Source organism: Lissotriton vulgaris, chromosome 6 (assembly GCF_964263255.1).
Source record: "Lissotriton vulgaris chromosome 6, aLisVul1.2, whole genome shotgun sequence".
NCBI classification, from domain to species: domain Eukaryota; kingdom Metazoa; phylum Chordata; class Amphibia; order Caudata; family Salamandridae; genus Lissotriton; species Lissotriton vulgaris.
In genome coordinates, this window is record NC_141694.1 from 788,934,612 (window position 1) to 788,953,685 (window position 19,074).

Consider the following 19,074-nt stretch of genomic DNA (forward strand, 5'->3'; position numbering starts at 1 on the left):
CCCATCAACCAGGATGGCCGATAAAGACACATCTAAGCTTGCTTGTGGCTGTCTAGTGGGAATGCAGAAAGTCCAGCTGCCATCCACCAACGACGTGTATTCAGAGACATGCAGCAGGTACAAAATGGCCTAAGTAAGAAAATGAAAGGGGAATGAACCACGTGTCTCTAAAAAATGTTCTTGGGACCCTCGACCATGCTGTCACAGCCCACAGTGTATGTTTATCTCTGCTAGCCTGATCCGGTGGATAGTCATCATTCACATTTCCGAACATGGGGGAGATGTTGAATTAACAGGAACACAGCGACGAGCCTGATCCAGCAGAGAATTACACTGAGTGTTCCTCATGTACAGGGGGCAATAATATTCCTCTAACAGTTCTGGGTCTAATGCAGAAGCCGTAACTGTTTCATACTCAGAGCAAAATGTGTTAAAAAATGAAGATGGGGGAGTGACCAAACTCGCTCATAATTTCTGCATGTTATTGAAGCACGCTGAAATTTAGGCTTTCTACAATTATGGTCCTGAGGAAAGCCATGAAACCTGCTAGGGCTTAAATTGGCAGAACCATGTCAATTTGATAACCAGGTGTTGTGGACTAATAAACTGCCCATATCAACACAGCACAATTTTTTAACTTTATCCTTGTCCGGTTTTTTATTAAAAATGTTCCTACCACATAAGAGATCATTTTAAGCACATGTCACTGTCATTACACAGACAGTCTTCCTCCTGTTGGAGGATATAGTATCACTTTGTAGAATGGGACACTCAAATGATAAAGACCTGATGATGACGCTATCCACCAGATTACACTAGCAGAGATAAACATACACTGTGGGCTGTGACAGCGTGGTTTAGGGTCTCAAGAACATTTTTTAGCGACTCTGGCATAAGAGACACAATTGGTTAATTCCCCCTCTCATGATCTTCAGTGTTTATGAACAGGAAGTTGAATGAACCTCTGCTTCTTTCTCCCCCACCTTGCTTTGAATTAAAGTAAGACAATGTCAACTTTCTAAAAGTGCAATATTCAGAACAGCTATTTAAAATCTGATTGCACCATGAGTTGTGATTTTAAATTGTGAGCCCAGAGACACCACACTTGGGGGTCTCATCTCTTTCTGATTGGAAATTACACTTAAAAACATTAATAAGGTAATCCCAGTGTTGTCCTATAGGACGGGTAGGCCTTGCAATAGTGAAAAATGACTTGGGACGTTTTTCACTACCACAACATGAAAACTTAAATGTACATGTCCTGCCTTTTAAATACATTGCACTCTCTCCTGTGGGTTATACAGGGCCTGCCTTAGGTATGAATTACATGTCTAACAAGCATTTGCAATGCAATGGTCTCGGCATCATTAAAGGTAGAGCTATTGGCATTGCTCATGACATTTCTTTTTTTTTCTTTAAATCATAAATAAATGGCATTGTCATTTACATTGCCAATACACACCACTCTGCACCTGCACTCACTGCTCTGCACTCACTACTCTGCACTCACTACTCTGCACTCACTGCTCTGCACTCACTACTCTGCACTCACTACTCTGCACTCACTACTCTGCACTCACTACTCTGCACTCACTACTCTGCACTCACTACTCTGCACTCACTACTCTGCATTCTGCACACTCACTCTGCACTCACTACTCTGCACTCTGCACTCACTACTCACTACTCTGCACTCACTACTCTGCACTCTCTACTCACTACTCTGCACTCTCTACTCACTACTCTGCACTCACTACTCTGCACTCTGCACTCACTACTCTGCACTCACTACTCTGCACTCACTACTCTGCACTCACTACTCTGCACTCACTACTCTGCACTCACTTCTCTGCATTCTGCACACTCACTTGGCACTCACTACTCTGCACTCTGCACTCACTACTCTGCACTCACTACTCACTACCCTGCACTCACTACTCTGCACTCACTACTCACTACTCTGCACTCACTACTCACTACTCTGCACTCAATACTCACTACTCTGCACTCACTACTCTGCACTCACTACTCTGCACTCACTATTCTGCACTCACTACTCTGCACTCACTACTCTGCACTCACTACTCTGCACTCACTACTCTGCACTCACTACTCTGCATTCTGCACACTCACTCTGCACTCACTACTCTGCACTCTGCACTCACTACTCTGCACTCACTACTCACTACTCTGCACTCACTACTCACTACTCTGCACTCACTACTCTGCACTCACTACTCACTACTCTGCACTCACTACTCACTACTCTGCACTCACTACTCTGCACTCACTACTCTGCACTCACTACTCTGCACTCACTACTCTGCAGTCACTACTCACTATGCACTCACTACTCACTACTCTGCAATCGCTACTCACTACTCTGCACTCACTACTCTGCACTCACTACTCTGCACTCACTACTCTGCACTCACTACTCTGCACTTACTACTCACTACTCTGCACTCACTACTCTGCACTCACTACTCTGCACTCACTACTCTGCACTCACTACTCTGCACTCACTACTCACTACTCTGCACTCACTACTCACTACTCTGCACTCACTACTCTACACTCACTACTCTGCACTCACTACTCTGCACTCACTACTCTGCACTCACTACTCTGCACTCACTACTCTGCACTCACTACTCACTACTCTGCACTCACTACTCACTACTCTGCACTCACTACTCTGCACTCACTACTCTGCACTCACTACTCACTACTCTGCACTCACTACTCACTACTCTGCACTCACTAAGTGGTGGTCGTGTATTACATTTATTTAAGAAGTGCATATATGTACATGCATTTGCATTTTTGTGGTCTGTGTGTATGTGCACAAGGGAGATGGCCTGAAAACTCAAGTACTCATATGGAGTGCTTGAAAACAAAGAAAAAATAACCCCACAAACTGGGAGCAGTGTAGGGTGACATGTACTTGGGACATGCGCTAAGAGAAGGCAAACACAAGAAGAGGGCATGACACCTGCATGTCATGACAAATGGCATCAACAAAATGAGTGACGCTAAATGTTACCAATGTTAGGAGATGGGTGTCCTGTAAGCCCACAGGTGGATGCATGCTCTGTCTAGCCGAGACATAACACTGATCAAATACACCATTGCTTGCCAAGGAGATGTCCACATACTGGCCCCTTAACCAGCCAGCATTTTTCACAGGTGGCATCCCTTGTAATTTGTAGTCACAGTCGCTGATTCCCTGTTGGTATATTTATTTTTAAATATTTTCCGATGCTTTTGGTCTGGGCTAGTGGCGGGCACCGCTGGTCGGCCTGCCCATCCCTTCCTGCTCGCCAGGGTCCGACTGTGAGAACTTTCCACTAGAGGAACTGGCAGAGCCAGACAGAATCCGAACAGGAAATCTGTGGAGGTCAGCTTTCCCGGCGCTGCCCATGCCCTGGGGCGTGCCCGCCTCGAGGCCACAACAGATGGACGTGATGGCATGACGGCTCACTGCAGTATACTATAGAATCACGCCTGCGGTGTTGAGGTAGTGGCCAGCTCCTGGTATATGCAGTGTACAGAAGGAGGGACAGCCATCTTGGGTCGCTGGTGGATGAGGGGGGGCAGGATTCCGGAGATAAGTGCAGGCACTACAAGGGAAGTGTCCGTCTGCGATGGGTGGAGATGCTCGATCTTCGGCTTTGTATGGGGCAGTTGGGGGCGTGGGGTGTTTACGCAGGTAAACAAAGGTGCATGTGATTGCGTCTGATCTTTGCCTATCCTAATCCCGGATTCACCAAACGTAATTTTTTTGCATTAATGGAAAGTTGTCACTGAACAATCATTCTTTTATTTAGGCCCCTAGTTTTCAAGTGTAGGGCATGGTCCTGTACAAGGCTTCGGCTTCTAGTCCAACTGAAGCGATTTCCACAGCGCCTCGTTTTTTAAAATCCCTGAACCCTGTGGTCCTGCTGTGCCCGTGGATGTAGGGCAGTATGCCGTCGAAAAAAAAGAGACGGTGGGCAGAGGTGTGAGCAGCGGTAAATTGGCCTTTTTCAAAAGTGAAAGTTTTGTTCACTGTCTGGTCCCTCGGAAGGCTGATACAGCTGGGGCGCGGTCCCTTATCAGCCCTGTCGAGTTTACCTAGTCACTGTCCTAGTCAATTCACGTCTGCTGCTGATAAACGGTCTGCCTCAAGTTAGAATCTGCCCTTCGCCGCTCTAGAAAATGGTGTGGTCTTGGGCTAATCACGTACTCTCTCTTTTCTTCATTGCGCAATCTGCCAGTATGTAAATCCTTGGAAAGCATATTGGATTACTTTTCAGACTGCAATCTTGTAATCTTACAAATGTCTGTCCGCCCGGCATTTCGCGGCCGCCCCGGAAGTCAGGCACGGTCGCCTTTGACGGGGGCGGGGCCACGTTCACACCGGAAGAGGAGGCAGGCGGAGTCGTAGCGTCTCGCGGCCCGGGGCTCCTGTGAGCGGTGTAGAGCCCCGGGGCCGCGCCAGCAGGAGGTTGGGCGCCGCGTGCTGAGGTAAGGTAAGTTCTGGAGCGCGATTGGTGCACTTGTGTGTGTGTATGCTCGTGTGTGTGTGTGTATGTATGTGCGCGACGGTGACGGCGGGGGAGGGGGGGCCTCGGTGCACTTGTGTGTGTGCGCGCGTGTGTGTATGAGTCAGGGGTGGTGTCTCTGTATGTATGTATGTGCGTGCGTGCATGGGCGCGTGTGTGTGTGTATGCGCATGCGTGTGTGGTGCTTGCGCTTCCCAGGAGACAGCGCCTGGCCACAGCGCGCGTTCCAGTTACAAATCGCCTGGAAGGATGCGCGTGGCCAGGACTGTCTCCTGGGAATGATACTCGCTGACATAAGATCTCGGCGGAGACGCGCTTACGCGTGTCTTTTAGCCGAGACCTAAAAAGGGAAGGTTTAGGCCTGGCAAGAGGTTTATCTTGGTAGGTTGAAATTGCAGTGTAAACTGCACAGAAAGGCTCTGCACTGGCAGGCCTGAGTCATGGGTAGTGGGCTACTTACGTGGGTGGTACAATGAGTGCTGCAGGCCCACCAGTAGCAATTAATTTAGAGGCCCTGGCCACATGTAGTGCATCTGCAAGGGACTTATAAATAAATTAAATATTCAAGTTAGGGATGAGCCAATATTACCATGTTTAGGGGAGAAAGCACAAGCACTTTAGCACTGGTTAGCAGTGGTAAAGTGCCCAGAGTCCTAAAGTCAGCAGAAACAAGGAGGAGGTGGGCAAAAAGTTGGGTGGAAGACCACCCTAAGGTTGTACGGTCTAACTCAGACATTCACTGCTGCTGGCACCATCCACAGCGCCTCCCAAATGCCAGTGCCAGCATTACATACTGATGATTACACTCAAACTAGTGTGACATTTGTTATTATTCCATGTCACCTCAAATTGAAGGAATAGTCTGGGAGTACTATTGTTATACATTTTACAAGTATATTAATGAGTTAAATGTGCCACTGATGTACTCAAAATAGACAAACAACCATATGCTAGACTCTGAAGAAAACCTTCTGGTGTTTACAAATAATCGCTGGTGCTGACCAATGGAAAACACTGGCACATATTAAGCACTGTTGTGGGGCCATAAGACGCAGAGTTTCCTTATAATAAGCTGTAATATCCACCTTTGCGAATGATAAAGAATGTGTTTCAGGTACTTGCTTCATATTTGAGTGTCAAGCATGCCACTTTTAATAAATGGTAGTTCTTTTCCCATGTATTTTACAATGTTACTGTGTGGTCCATTTCTACCAAAGTACCTACAAAACCGCTGAACAATACTGACTTACATCCACATCAAAGTCTGATCGGTCCTTATGTGTCACTGTTAGCATCAGTGTCCAATGTAAATGACATTTGAACCTAAAATATAGTTGCAGAGACATGAAAAGTTTTTACCTGTAGGACTCTGGCCAAATATTAGGGATGAAATTAGGTTTCCCCAAACTCCTGATGACTGGAAGAGAAGGAAGAAGAACCCAAAGTACTGGTTGACAATGTCCTTGCCAACTTTTCCTGCCTTTGCCGCATAGTTGTTTCCGCTCACTGTGAGGTAGGTGCACTTGGCAGCCCAGAGAGGGGCCCCTCCCAGTCCCAGGATCACAGATGTGGGGATCAGGGTGTACCTGGAAAAAAAAGTTTAACTATTACAAATTTACTATGATGGGTCATTTATTACATTAATGAAAGGATGGTTCTTCAAAGTATGTGAAAATTATTACAAAACTGCAATGTGGTGTAGCACGTGAGAAGAAAAACAACTATGGGGCATATGTATAAGTCCCTATCGCCACGGGAGCGTCACTTTTTGTGCCGTTCCCATGGCAATAGGGGCCTTGCCTTATGTACAAGAAGTATTAAGCCATTTAACGTGGCTTAACGCTGCCTTATACATAAGGCATCCTTTCAAGCTATATTAGTGTGAAAGGGGCGTGCAGTCGGTGTTGTGGTGTATTTGTTGCTGATGTACAAGGGTGGCGTGCATAGGAGGGAGCGCCAAAATTTGACCAGGGAAACCCTGGTCTTCAGGTGGCGAAACAAAGAGAAATGCATTATTTCTCCTCGTTTTTGCTTTTTCCATGTGTGCTGCCTTGTGCAGCACACCAGAGAAAAGCAAAATGCCATGGTTTGTTTACCACCACTGGATGTGCGAGTCATCACTTAAGCTCAACGGATCTAAAACCGAAGTCATGCTCATGGGCAAGAAATGGACCACTATCCCTCCATCGGTCTGGCCCGATGTTTTCGGCGAGGTGCCCACCCCGAAGAAGGAAATCAAGACTTTGGGAGTCTGGCTTGAACCTAATCTATCCATGAAGACCCAGGCAGCCAAAACAGCAGGAACCTGCTTCGGACTCATGCGTTCCATCCGTAAGATCCTTTCGCTACTCCCTCCCCTATCAAGGAAACTCTTGGTTCAAGGTCTGATCCTTGCTCGTCTAGACTATAGCAACGCTGTCTATCTAGGAGCCCCCGAATCTACCCTGGCAAAACTTCAGCGCACCCAAAATGCGGCTGCCCGGCTCCTTATGAGTCTCCCCTCCAGAGCCTCTGCCAGACCAGTGCTCAAGGCCCTACACTGGCTTCCAGTGCGACAGAGGATAGAATTTAAGGCTTTGTGTACCGCCCACAAACTCCTCAACGGTCTAGGCCCTTCTATCTTGAGAGACATGGTCACCCCATACAAGGCTCCCAGACTCTTGCGCTCGGATAATGAGCGTTTGGCCAATGTCCCTAGATTCAGGAAGGTGCGCACTGGCGGTCGACGCTTCGCAGTAAAAGCGTCCTCAGGATGGAACTCGCTCCCCCGCTGCCTGCGGCTGGAACCCTGCCACCTCCGTTACCGCAAAAAACTGAAAACTCTCCTTTTCCCCAAATAATACCTCTTCCTCCCTTGGTCACCACAAGTCCTATAGCGCGGGGATGCCTCCGGGTCACCAGGCGCTCTACAAATCGTTAAATAAATAATAAATAAATACGTATAGGAAGGTTTTCCTTCCTGTACATAAACAAACCTTTTAAAAAATGCAATTTTGTAACTTTCATGTGTGCTGCATGAAGCAGCACATATTGAAAGTTGCAATATGGAATTTTTAGATTGTTTATGTGCAGGAAGGGACACCTTCCTACGCATAACCAATCCTCCCCTGCACACAGACACCCATGCACTCTGGTGCAAGGGTGCCTGCGTTGGCCCTAATTTGTTAAACTTAGCGTCATCACACAGGGAAACGCAAGACTGCACCACATTCTTGTAAATATGGTGCAGCCCTGCGTTTCTGAATTGGCGGAGGTTGTCGTTAAGCCCAGGAGGCTAACGACACGCTCCCCCACTTCGTCGTACATATGGCCCTGAGTGTCTGAAATGGTAAATGAATTAGAATGTTTATCACAGTATGTCAAAGCACTGACCGTCATAGTGTTGTAAATTTATTGTGCAAGACAGTGCTTTAGCAGTAGGGTAAAGGTCCATGCCATGTGGGCACAGAATGACAAAGCTCATCTTTGGTAATTATGTCATCTTTGCACTTATGATTAAAAGGCACAGAAAATGATTGGTTAGCAAATGTATCATCCATTTTATAAGTTATATGGTTGGGCAATTGATCCTGTATTCCCCTGCCCTCTACTCTGTGATGTGTACTTTAAAAAAAGAAAGTTCAGCTTTTCTCATCAAACCATTGAATTATGTTCAAGATGGAGAATCCAGGGTGCTCAGCCACAGGTATACCTAGGCTTCACCTTGCTATATCTAAATGGGCAATGGGGTGACCTGGACTACCCTGAACTTTGGCATGCAATAGTCATTGTTGTGAGCAGTACCAGCTTGCGTAGAAGTTTCCCAGAGAATATGCAACATAGCAGCACATGGAGGCAGTGATGGTCCACTTGCAGCCAAGCTTCTTGATCAGAATCGGTGGCACAAACATCGAAGAAATGATGAGGGCTGCATAAATAATACTTAGGGAGGCCACACCCAAGCCTTCATCGGCATTCAGGCTGCTCTGTGGAGACACAAACAAGCATTGCTCATCAAGAACCTTAATTAAATAGCCTCGTCTGATAAATTCTCAGATATTACATAGATGTGTAATTGATTTGACTGTCTCTCTGAAGCCATGTCCCAGACATACAATTAAGCTGCCACTATAGCAGAACAAAAGCTATATACTAGAGATACAGCTTAAGGACGCGGCAATCTCCAGGTGGAATCCGTGACGACTACCTAAAAATAAAAAACATTTCTGCTGCCCCCTGATAAGTATTGGTCCTAAATATTTAGTGTAAAGGAAATAGTTTTAGCATAGGCCTAAAGTTATTTACAGTTCTTATCGTGGCTCAGTTAGTGCATAACCTGCTTAATTTGTGCAGATATACTGTAACTTATAATTCTAATTGTTGTTTACCTCTCCTTATGGCCGAATTAGCATATAAGCCTCCTAATTTGCACAGACATATTTTACTTATAAAGCTAACTATTGCCTTCTTTGCACATCATTGCACAATTTGCACATTGTCACTGAATTCAATTGATAAGAGGCCAAGTGTTAAACTCAATTAGTCGGTTCATGACACAGCTATTTCAAGCTTACTATGGGCCTGATTCACAGAATGAATTTAAGACTCAATCCTAAACTTACTACTGTTTTGGTATTCACAGATTGTACTTACTACTTTGGGTATTCACAGAATGAACTTACTACTTTTGGCATTCACAGAATGCACTTACTACTTTTGGTATTCACAGAATGAACTTACTCATTTCGGTATTCACAGAAGTTAGGACTCCTAACTTTAGGACTCCTAAATGCCTTCTGTGAATACCGAAAGCCTTAAAATTAGGATTTTTCTCAATTTAGTAGTAGTAAAGTCAGGACTCTTAACTTTAGGACTCCTAAATGCCTTCTGTGAATACCGAAAGTCCTAAAATTACGATTTTTCTCAATTTAGTAGTAGCAAAGTTAGGACTCCTAACTTTACTACTACTAAATTGAGGAAAATCCTAATTTTAAGACTTTCGGTATTCACAGAAGGCATTTTGGCGTCCTAAAGTTAGTAGTCCTAACTTTACTACTACTAAATTGCGAAAAATCCTAATTTTAAGACTTTCAGTATTCACAGAAGGCATTTAGGCGTCCTAAAGTTAGTAGTCCTAACTTTACTACTACTAAATTGAGAAAATTCCTAATTTTAGGACTTTCGGTATTCACAGAAGGCATTTAGGAGTCCTAAAGTTAGGAGTCCTAACTTCTGTGAATACCGAAATGAGTAAGTTCATTCTGTGAATACCAAAAGTAGTAAGTGCATTCTGTGAATGCCAAAAGTAGTAAGTTCATTCTGTGAATATCAAAAGTAGTAAGTGCAATCTGTGAATACCAAAACAGTAGTAAGTTTAGGATTGAGTCTTAAATTCATTCTGTGAATCGGGCCCTCAGTTTTAAAACATTGGGTGATGTCCCGAATTTTGCACATAGGGGAACAGTATGGCAGTTTACATACACAGGCCGCTGATAAATAAAAAATGTGAAACTTTTATTTTTAGCAAGCAATGCATGTTGGGAAACATATTTTAAGTGGCCGCTGTTTCCTCTTCTATTCTTAACCTTGTTTTACTTACTCTTCATAATGAATGTTATTGCAATGGTTTTAATTAATCAGGCAAATAAACTTACTTACTGTCCTAGATACCAAGGCCCTGATTTACAGTTTTGATTGCAGTAAATCCATTCACTATTGTACCAAATATTCTGTCCCAGCCAAAAGAGTGAAGGAAAATGTACCTCATTGAGAGTTCTTTGCTGCAATGTCAACATTTTCTCTGCCACATTGAAGGATTCAGTCTTGAGAAAGCCCACTGGCAGAGAAATATCCAATGGACAATCTGCCAATAGCAGCCTTTTCTGACAGATTATTTTCTCTTAAACGTAGGCACTGAAAATGATGTGCCTGAAAGTAGGGTTCCATTTCGAGGGTCCAGATATCTGATCTGCCTAAACGGCTGGGATATATTTTCGTGCACGTTAAGGATACTGTGCTTACTTTCCCATGAAAGTGTGCCACCATATCTGTGGCGGTCTTTTGAGGATGTAAATCTGTCATAGATCAGCATTTGAAGATTGCGAGGACTTGTTATCACTTGAAGAAGAGTTCGCTCTGCATTTTGGTGGCGAGGACGATGAAGCCAGAGGTATTACAGCTAGCAATAAATATCCCCCATTTGGCAAGCTCAAACTTGATGATCATCCCATTGACACGAAGTAACAGTATATTTACAGTTTTTGTTGGTTATATTCGTACTAGCCTCCTCTTAATTGCACCCCAACTACTGGAACCTAGCTAAGGGCCTGATTTACAGGTTAGCTGTCGTGATGAATATCCTGTCCACCCAATTACAGCCGCATTAGGATATAATGATCTTGTAATTACGCTGACGGGATATCCGTCACGTGTGTGACAGAGTACTCATCTGTCAAACTTTAAATCAGGCCCTAAATGTTTACAGCTGATACAGAAGCATTAGCTTCTTCCACAATGGATTATTAATACCCTTTATAAGTAAAAAACACTTTAAAGTCCATCAACAATAAATGCAACATTATTAATTAAAATAAACAAAGTTCAACTTCTCTAGCTAGGGTAGGCTCCAAGTTGCCTTATAATCCATAGTCAGAAAGTTTTCCTGGACCAGTAATCAAGTACATATGGCCAAAGTCTCTTACAGGATACTGGCAGCTGCAAGGTCCGAATGTACTGAAAATCCTGAGTCGCTAAGAATGCAGCTCTTGGTTTTGTTATTCAGAATTTGCTAGTGGGAGGATCCAAATGCTTCAAACATCCTTCACTTGATATGCATACTTGTTATAATATAGATATGGTATTAGAACACTCTTTCATGTCTGTCAAATTTTCATGATCAAAATGAGGGTGATTTGTGCTCAATGACATAAACCTCCGGGGCTCATCACTGGAGTACCCGGATCGGAAATAGCGAACATTTTACGCAAACCTTTTTTTTTTTTTAAAACAATTTTTATTAAACATTTTATACAGTATTTAAATGACAATATGGCTGACATGGCATACAGACATAAACCCATTATTGTGAGCATACTCATTCTTACATTCCTCAGAGTACAGACCCACTGGTATCCACATGTTTCCACAAAAATACATATTGAAAGGAACCTCCGACATAGTTTGTTCATACGCTAGCATCAGACTTCGATTCCCCCAACTGGGGGGGAGGTAACATATAATACCCCTATAGACGTTCCAGCCTCCCCAAACCTTCTCCCACTTTCTGAGACATCCTCGGTGAACATATTCTGATCTTTCCGCCACCATTGCTATGTCCATGTCTTTGCACCATTGACTTAGAGTAGGGCCAACCCTGGATCCCCAGCATTGTGCAATGTTTCGTTTTGCTATCGTGATGTCTAGAGTTACCCAGTCCTGAACAACCACATTCAAATCTGTAGGTTTCCAGATGTTGAGCAGACAGCATCTCGGGTCTGGCAATATTGTAACATGTTTGACCTGGGAAAGTGTTCGCATCACAGCCATCCAGTAGCAGACTATCCTTGGGCACTGCCAAATAGTATAGTAAAACATGCCTGATTCTCCGCATTGTCTGAGGCAGAGTGGCGTGTCTGAGTGGTGTATCTTATGAAGGAGTGTCCTAGTGGAGTACGTGCGGTGTAGAATTTTTAGTTGCACTAATCTGAGTCGTGATGGAATTGCAGCCTCCCTGGGGGACGCAAGTGCCGCCTGCCAGTCTGCCACGGCAATGTCTCCCAACTCACGTTTCCACGCACACTTCAGTGTTACTGTAGGATCCGAGCGATTGTTAATTATTTTACAGTAAGTCAGTGAGATTGCTTTTTTATGTAGGTGATCCGTTAGGAGTCTATCCTCTAGCGGGGAGGATTCTTCAGGGCGTGTACTCGGGGGTAGGAGGGATTGAAGTGCATGCCTGACTTGCATATCTCGGAACAGTTCTGTCTGTGCTAAGCCATAGTTGGCCTGAAGATTGGCAAAGGTTACCATTTCCCCTTTCTGCCACAGGTTTCCAACTTTGCAAAACTATTTTTTTACAAATTTTTGTGTTAAATACATTTTTTGTTTACTTTTCGCTGTTCTTTACTATGTTCAGACACCACAGCCGGGGTGGAGTGCTCCGGATGGTAAGGTATAAGGAAAATTACAAGAGTTTATTAAACCTTATAATAAATTAGTAACAATGTTTTATGTTAAAAGTTAATGAAAATGAATTTAATATACTTATTATGTAGAACAAAATAAAAAATACTACAGCCCTATTAACTTAATTTTAAATTAAACCTTCAATTAATTTAAACATAAACAATATTTTTCTGAACTTGAAATTAAAAAGTAGATTCCCACATAAAGCAAAAAATGTGTTAATAATTCATGAAATCAATGTATAGCATTAATTAAAAGTAATCAAATAATATTTTAAGAAAAATTAATGCCACATTAATTTATAAGTTCAAAAAGACTTATCTATTTTACAATTAAACATATCTTATTTTATATTTTTGTAGCATAACATTATACTTGAACTATTTTATATAATTTAATTGAACATTATTTTCTATGGGGTTTAATGTTAAGCCTCTACGTTCATTATTTTCTGAAAGAGGGTGTTGCATAACCAATGGTAGGCCACGTATGATGCTGGACTTACTACTGTTTCTATGTAGCAGTAGCAACTCACGCTTGTTAGTTTAGCTCCACCCCTGCTTCTGGGCCTGGAGATGTGCAACTCTACACTTGTGCAAAACTTAACTCTCAGATTTTGTGAATGGGCAAAATTACTAAAGTTACTCTAAAGTGTAAGAGTAAAGTACACATGTAAGATACTTGCATGTGTAAGATAACCTTGTGATTAGCCTCCTTTGTCTGGTTGAACTTGTCAGAGAATTGATGAGTTTCACTTCACTAATTAAGACAGAGTAGCCACTGGGGGATGCCATCAGTACACCATTCCTTTTCCTTTCCTTTGTGCCACAGCATCACCTCCTTACACTATGGAGAGCTGTTCTGCACTTATGGCAGCCAAGTTGCTTTGGCCATTTTTTGATTGTAAGTAACACAAATGTGGGGCGTCTAATGGTAACTAGCTTGTGAAGTACATGCTGAGAAGGGCAGCTGTACCTCCTGGTCCAGAAGGGTAACATCGGTGATTAGCATAACGTTTCCCTCAGCACACTCCCTGCTCCATTTGCTTGCAAGAACCTCCACCCTCTCTGCTATTTTCCATTTTGCCTAGATGCAAAGTATGACTTTTATTTTGTTTTACCTCTCATTTCAGTGCTGCAGCTGGGGGTGCCAGGGTCAGGGAAGATTTCACTTGCAGTCATAGTGACTGGACCTCACGTATTGTTTGTTTTTGTGAAATAAATTGCCTCACCATGCTTTTCTCACTCTCTTATCGCAGTGCTTAGAAGGAGGTGCATTAATGAAAGCTTGGCGCATTACTTGCTGCACCTCACCACCAAACAACAGTACCAGGGGATCCCAGATTTTCTTATCTACTAGAGCCCGATAAGAGAAGATTTTGAAGGAATGGATATAGCATAAATTCTGTTAAAAATGAGCAGCTTTTGAACACTAAAAGCAGACATAGCCTGCCAGTCAAATAGACAGGTCTCTGACCCCAATGTCCCAGTCTGTGTAACTGGGGTGGCTGAGTGAGCTAAAGAATGATGATGGATTAAACCCAGATCAGTTGACGGGGTGCGTGCTTGCAATGTTCAACACTTCGTCCATCATCCCCTTTGGTTTTGCTCCAGTCTGTGTAAGCAGCACAGAGCAGAGCACCTGCATCACATGCGCTGATCACCCCTGCTGGTGGTGGAGGAATAACGGTGCCGTTCAAGCCCCTTCCTTCTCTCTGTCAGCAGGAAACTGTGGTGCCTCGCAGATATAACAAACGTTAGGGCAGACTTGACCCCCGTTCTGCTTGGTCACAGTGGGGCTCGCCTTTCACATTTTGTTGTGGATTTAAAAGCTGATTTTTCATGCGTGCTGGTGCACCCACCTAAAACACCTGAGTTGACCCGTGTGCTGATTTCCCGACTTGCCTTAGGTTTAACAGTTCAACTAAAGGTACAGTTAGAGACAGACTTACATGTGATACACATTTTATAGCTTCAAAATCCAGCGAAACATTCCTGTTAGAACAAAGGCACTCTTAGAGGTAGGTTTATCTGGGTTGCAAACCCCTGGGGCATATTTACAAGGGCATTGAGCCAGAGGAACCTCACTTTTAACTACATTCCTGTGGCACAATGCAGTGCTTCATATTTACAAAATGGCATTAAGCCACTTTTTGTAGCTTAACGTCACTTTGCAAATTATGCTACCCATTCATGCAGGTATGTGTGTGAAAGGAACATGCAATGGGTTTTGCTGTGGGCGTTCCACTGCAACACCCATTGCTTTTTGATGCTGCCTAGATTTACAAGGATCTATAAATCTGAGGCAGGGCCAAAAACCTACGCCATGCAAGAGCCGTTGCCAGAATGGCGAAGCGAGGAGAAATACTTTTATTTCTCCTCGTTTTTGCTTTTTCTATGTGTGCTGCAGAATGCAGCACACAAAGAAAGAACAAAATGCCATGATTGTATGTTTATGTGCCGGATGGTGTCCCTTCCTGCACAATCATTAAATAATGACAATGTACTACTTTTATGTATTCTGCAGCACACATGGAAGTAACAAATCAATATTATTGATTGTTTATGTGCAGGAAGGGACCCTACCTGCACATAAACATTGGTTTCCTGCAATGAAGGCACCCTTGAGCCATAGTGCAAGGGTGCCTGCATTGGCGCTAGGTAGCTAAGTTTAGCACCAGCCCTTGGAAAAAACAGAGGAGTGCATTGTATTGTCATAACTATAGCGCATCCCTAGGTTTTGGAAATATAGGAGCGTGGCGCTGCCAAATTTGGCACAGCTCCACGCTCCGACATTTCATTGTAGATATGCCACCTTATGGCATACGTATTCAGGGGGCAATAGTTCAGCCTCCATTGGGCATTGTTTTTCATAAGTGGCATTTCCATGCTGATACAGCCATTGGCTGTTGGAAATGCCTTTTGCTTCTAGGCCTTTTGGCTAAGATCAAGTATAGTATCTGTTCTTATCAGATTGAAACCACTGTTAAGTGAGAGTAATTTTGATTTTTTTATCAGAGCTACGATTTCGAATTTGAGAAAAATAAATTTGCATCATATATGCAAATGTATGCCGATTTGCAGACAAGGCCTACCTGACTTTTATGGAGCAGGAGGAAGGACACTAGCGTGCTGGTGCCAGTTTGCCCATTTGGGGTTCGAAGTCGATACCCCAAGGACTATGTGGTCAGCTCCTAGAGCTTGGAACGTTGCGCTCTCTACTCGGTCTGGGGCTTATTTACAAGCCCCTTGTGCAGCCGGTGAATGACTTCTAACATGGGAAAAAGTGACGCACTGGCACCACATGGGGTTTTGTAAATAAGCCCTTCTACCTTTCCTGATGTTTAGGTGAACTCATGCGGAGGTTTAACAACATGTGTCTTAACATCCTTCACAAGCCTGTCAGCACCCAGACCTCTGGCAAGGGGACTTGTGCTTAGGTGATAAACACCTATAGCGCACCTATAGCGTTCACCATAGCTCTTGGGATTGTCTGCTATTGTTTCTTGCACAGCAGGCAATTCCTGCCTGCTTGACAGTACAGCACAGGTGACATCCACAGGCATATTGGTAATACCCAGGTCATCACAGAGAAAATCTGACAACCAACCAGTAGCACCTTTGACAACCACCATTGAAGACACAGACATTGGTGCCTCAGTGACCATTGCTGAAGGCATCCCCCAGTGGACACCCCGAAGCCCAACCCCAACCCCCAGGGGAGGGTATCTAGGAGGCAAGTATGGTGAACCCCAACAAGAGAGCATCAGCGCTGGGAAGGCTGGTAACAATAAGGCACCAGGGCCAAACAGGGGAGACCTTAAAACCCCAGCACTGACAAACCAGGGGGCAAGGGGAAGAGTGAGGAGAGGACCAGACAAGGGACTGCCCCCTTACCCTTCAATGGGTACAACCGCACCCACTGTCACACCCAGGTCATTCGGTGGGAGATTAAAGATAAGACGGGAGCCAAGCTAGCTAAAGACCTGTTCCTAAACAAGGTCATCAAGATAGCGGGATCCCAGAAGGGGAGTGCTGAGCTGCCAAGCTTCAGCATCAGGATGGATTTTCCTCTTGAACTTCATTACCCAAGGCCTCTACAGGAAGTAATGGAGTCATTCCAAGGGAACAAAGTGGAAAAACCGTACAACAACTTCAACTTAACGGCAGGATAGGAGCCAGCATCAACAGAGAAGAGGATCATGGTGGAAATGACAAACCCCCACATCCCAGACCGGGATATCGCGTCACTTCTCCATAGACATGGCACCATCGTGAAAGGATCTACCATAGTCAGAGACAGCAGAGGTATACGGAACATGGCCGGGAAGGCGATCTTCAACCACAAAGACCCAGCAGGGAGGGATGGATGAGACATCCACTAGCAAGCTTCTATCTAGGAGCCCACAAAGGTAAGAACAGATATCCAGAACAACCCTTCACCTGCTGGAAGTGCCAAGACATGCAACATAAAGGAAGCTGTACATAAAAGATCTGCAGGATCTGCAGGATGTGTAAAGAGACTGGACAGGAGGCGAGCAGAGGCTCTGGCAAGAAGATGTGCAATCTCTTCAGAGGAGAAGGTCACCGCTACTACTGATGCCCAAAGTCAGACAGACAAAAGACCTACACAGAAGCAGCAGTGGGAACCCCGTCTAAAGACCACCAAGCCAAATTTGGACACTGTAGACAATGCCATGGTGAACGCCCTCCTGAAGGCTTCAAGGAAAGAAGCCCAGAAGGAGCCAGAGCTAACCAGGACTCCGAAAGGACCAACCACCGAAGGATCAAGGCCACTGCCTAGAGAAGACACAGACCACAGCAGACCTCAAGGCAGATCCCGCCACAGTGGAGGACCCAGTGCCCGAGACTAAGACTGGAGACGCATTGGGAGACCGCCACCCTGATGGACCACCCGAAGAAGGAGCATCACAGGACGTACTGACCAAGACACCAGCAAGGGCAAAGAAAGGAAAACAACCCAAAAAGGTGGACAGCACCCGGGATAATAATGGAATAGAGGAGGAATAGAGCCAAATAAAATCCCAGGAGCTACAAGAGAAGTGCAGGAAGGAGAAGTAAACGAAGGAAGAGAGGCGATGGGCCAAAGCCCACGGACAGCAGGGACGCCAACAGGGAGCCCAAAGCCAAGCAGTAAGAGGAGATGATGAGGGCCAAGAGATGGACCAAGGGCCCACACAAGTATACAGGAAAAGGCAACAACTAAGAAGGAGGATTTCTACGCCAGCACGAAGCTCATCACTTCCAAACCAAGCAACAGCAAGGAGACTACATCATAGTCAACTCTGATGAGGATGTAGCAGACACAGGGGGCATCCTGGAAGACCTGAACCTGGCCATGCAATCAGCACTCCAGGAACTACACCAGCAACTGCCCATGATAGAGGCTCCCGGAACCCCAGAGGCGAAAGAAGCTCGTTGGACTCCCGTCCCAAAACCTGAAGTAGAGATCCTCATTGTGGACGGTGATGAAGACAAAGAAAAGGGGGGCAAGGACCAGCAGGCAGCTCAACACCCTCAGTAGAGCAGCTCAGGGCCCTCATTCCCATTATTGATTTTTACCCAGACACTGACAGCTTGCTCTGAGACAATGGCTACATCATTGTTCACCCTAAACATAAGGAGTGTGATGGATAAGGCCAGACAATTTAGTAAACCGTGCTTCCTCGTTGCCCAGAACCTAGATATGTGCTTTCTGCAAGAATGTGGACTTCAGTATGCCCAGTCACACAGCCAACTTGTGCTGCAGTGGACGCACAGGCCAACTTTGTGGTCCAGAGGGAACACCTGCAAATCATCTGGATTTGCCATTCTGATCAAGGGGAGGTTATTTACCACCAACAGGGTTACTGAACAGGTCAACAGCAGAGCGCTGGTTGTGGATGGCTTGTGGTCTGGTGAGCCCATTAGGCTCATCAACGTCTATGCCCCCTCCCCCCCCGGAAAAAAGTGAGTGGCATGAGATGTTCTGGGTACTCAGGCAGCAGCTTGTGACCTCTAGGACGATCCTGATGGGTGGTGATTTCAATTGCATAGTAGAGTTGGATAAAAGCACTGAGTCAGACTCTGCGTGGATGGATATGACAGCCAGGCAATTGGTGGAGATGATAGGTGAAGCGTCCTTTAGGGGTATCATTGGAAACATGGGGTTGAACCCCTGGAATGTTTCTTGGAGTAGGCTGGGCGGATCTGTGCATTCTAGGATTTGCTTCCTAAGTACCTCTCCACCGGTAAAGCCTGGTCACCATCACTTCTCTGACCACAGAGCAGTCAGGTTCAAGGGGGAACTTACAGGGAAGTTCCCCATTGGCCCAGGATCAGGAAAGCTGTACTTCTCTTTGCTG

At 44.9% G+C, this 19,074-nt stretch overlaps 1 protein-coding gene and 1 pseudogene across 6 annotated transcripts in view; one reads left to right on the forward strand and one right to left on the reverse strand.

Annotated features, from left to right (window-relative positions):
• The window catches only part of LOC147708006 (N-acetylglucosamine transporter UNC93A-like), a 265,815-nt gene that overhangs the window by 177,870 nt on the left and 68,871 nt on the right, over nt 1-19,074 (reverse strand). For all 6 annotated transcript variants that reach the window (XR_015296633.1, XR_015296632.1, XR_015296631.1 and 3 more), the window contains exons 2-3: nt 8,331-8,512; nt 5,907-6,133 (exon numbers count right to left, since the gene is read on the reverse strand). Coding sequence is in view for 1 of the 6 variants with exons in the window: in XM_086926816.1 (XP_086782942.1) it covers nt 5,907-6,133; nt 8,331-8,512 (409 nt within the window). In the remaining 5 variants the exon portion in view is untranslated. The remainder of the gene's footprint in view (nt 1-5,906; nt 6,134-8,330; nt 8,513-19,074) is intronic.
• On the forward strand, nt 15,631-15,788 carry LOC147708008 (U2 spliceosomal RNA; annotated as a pseudogene).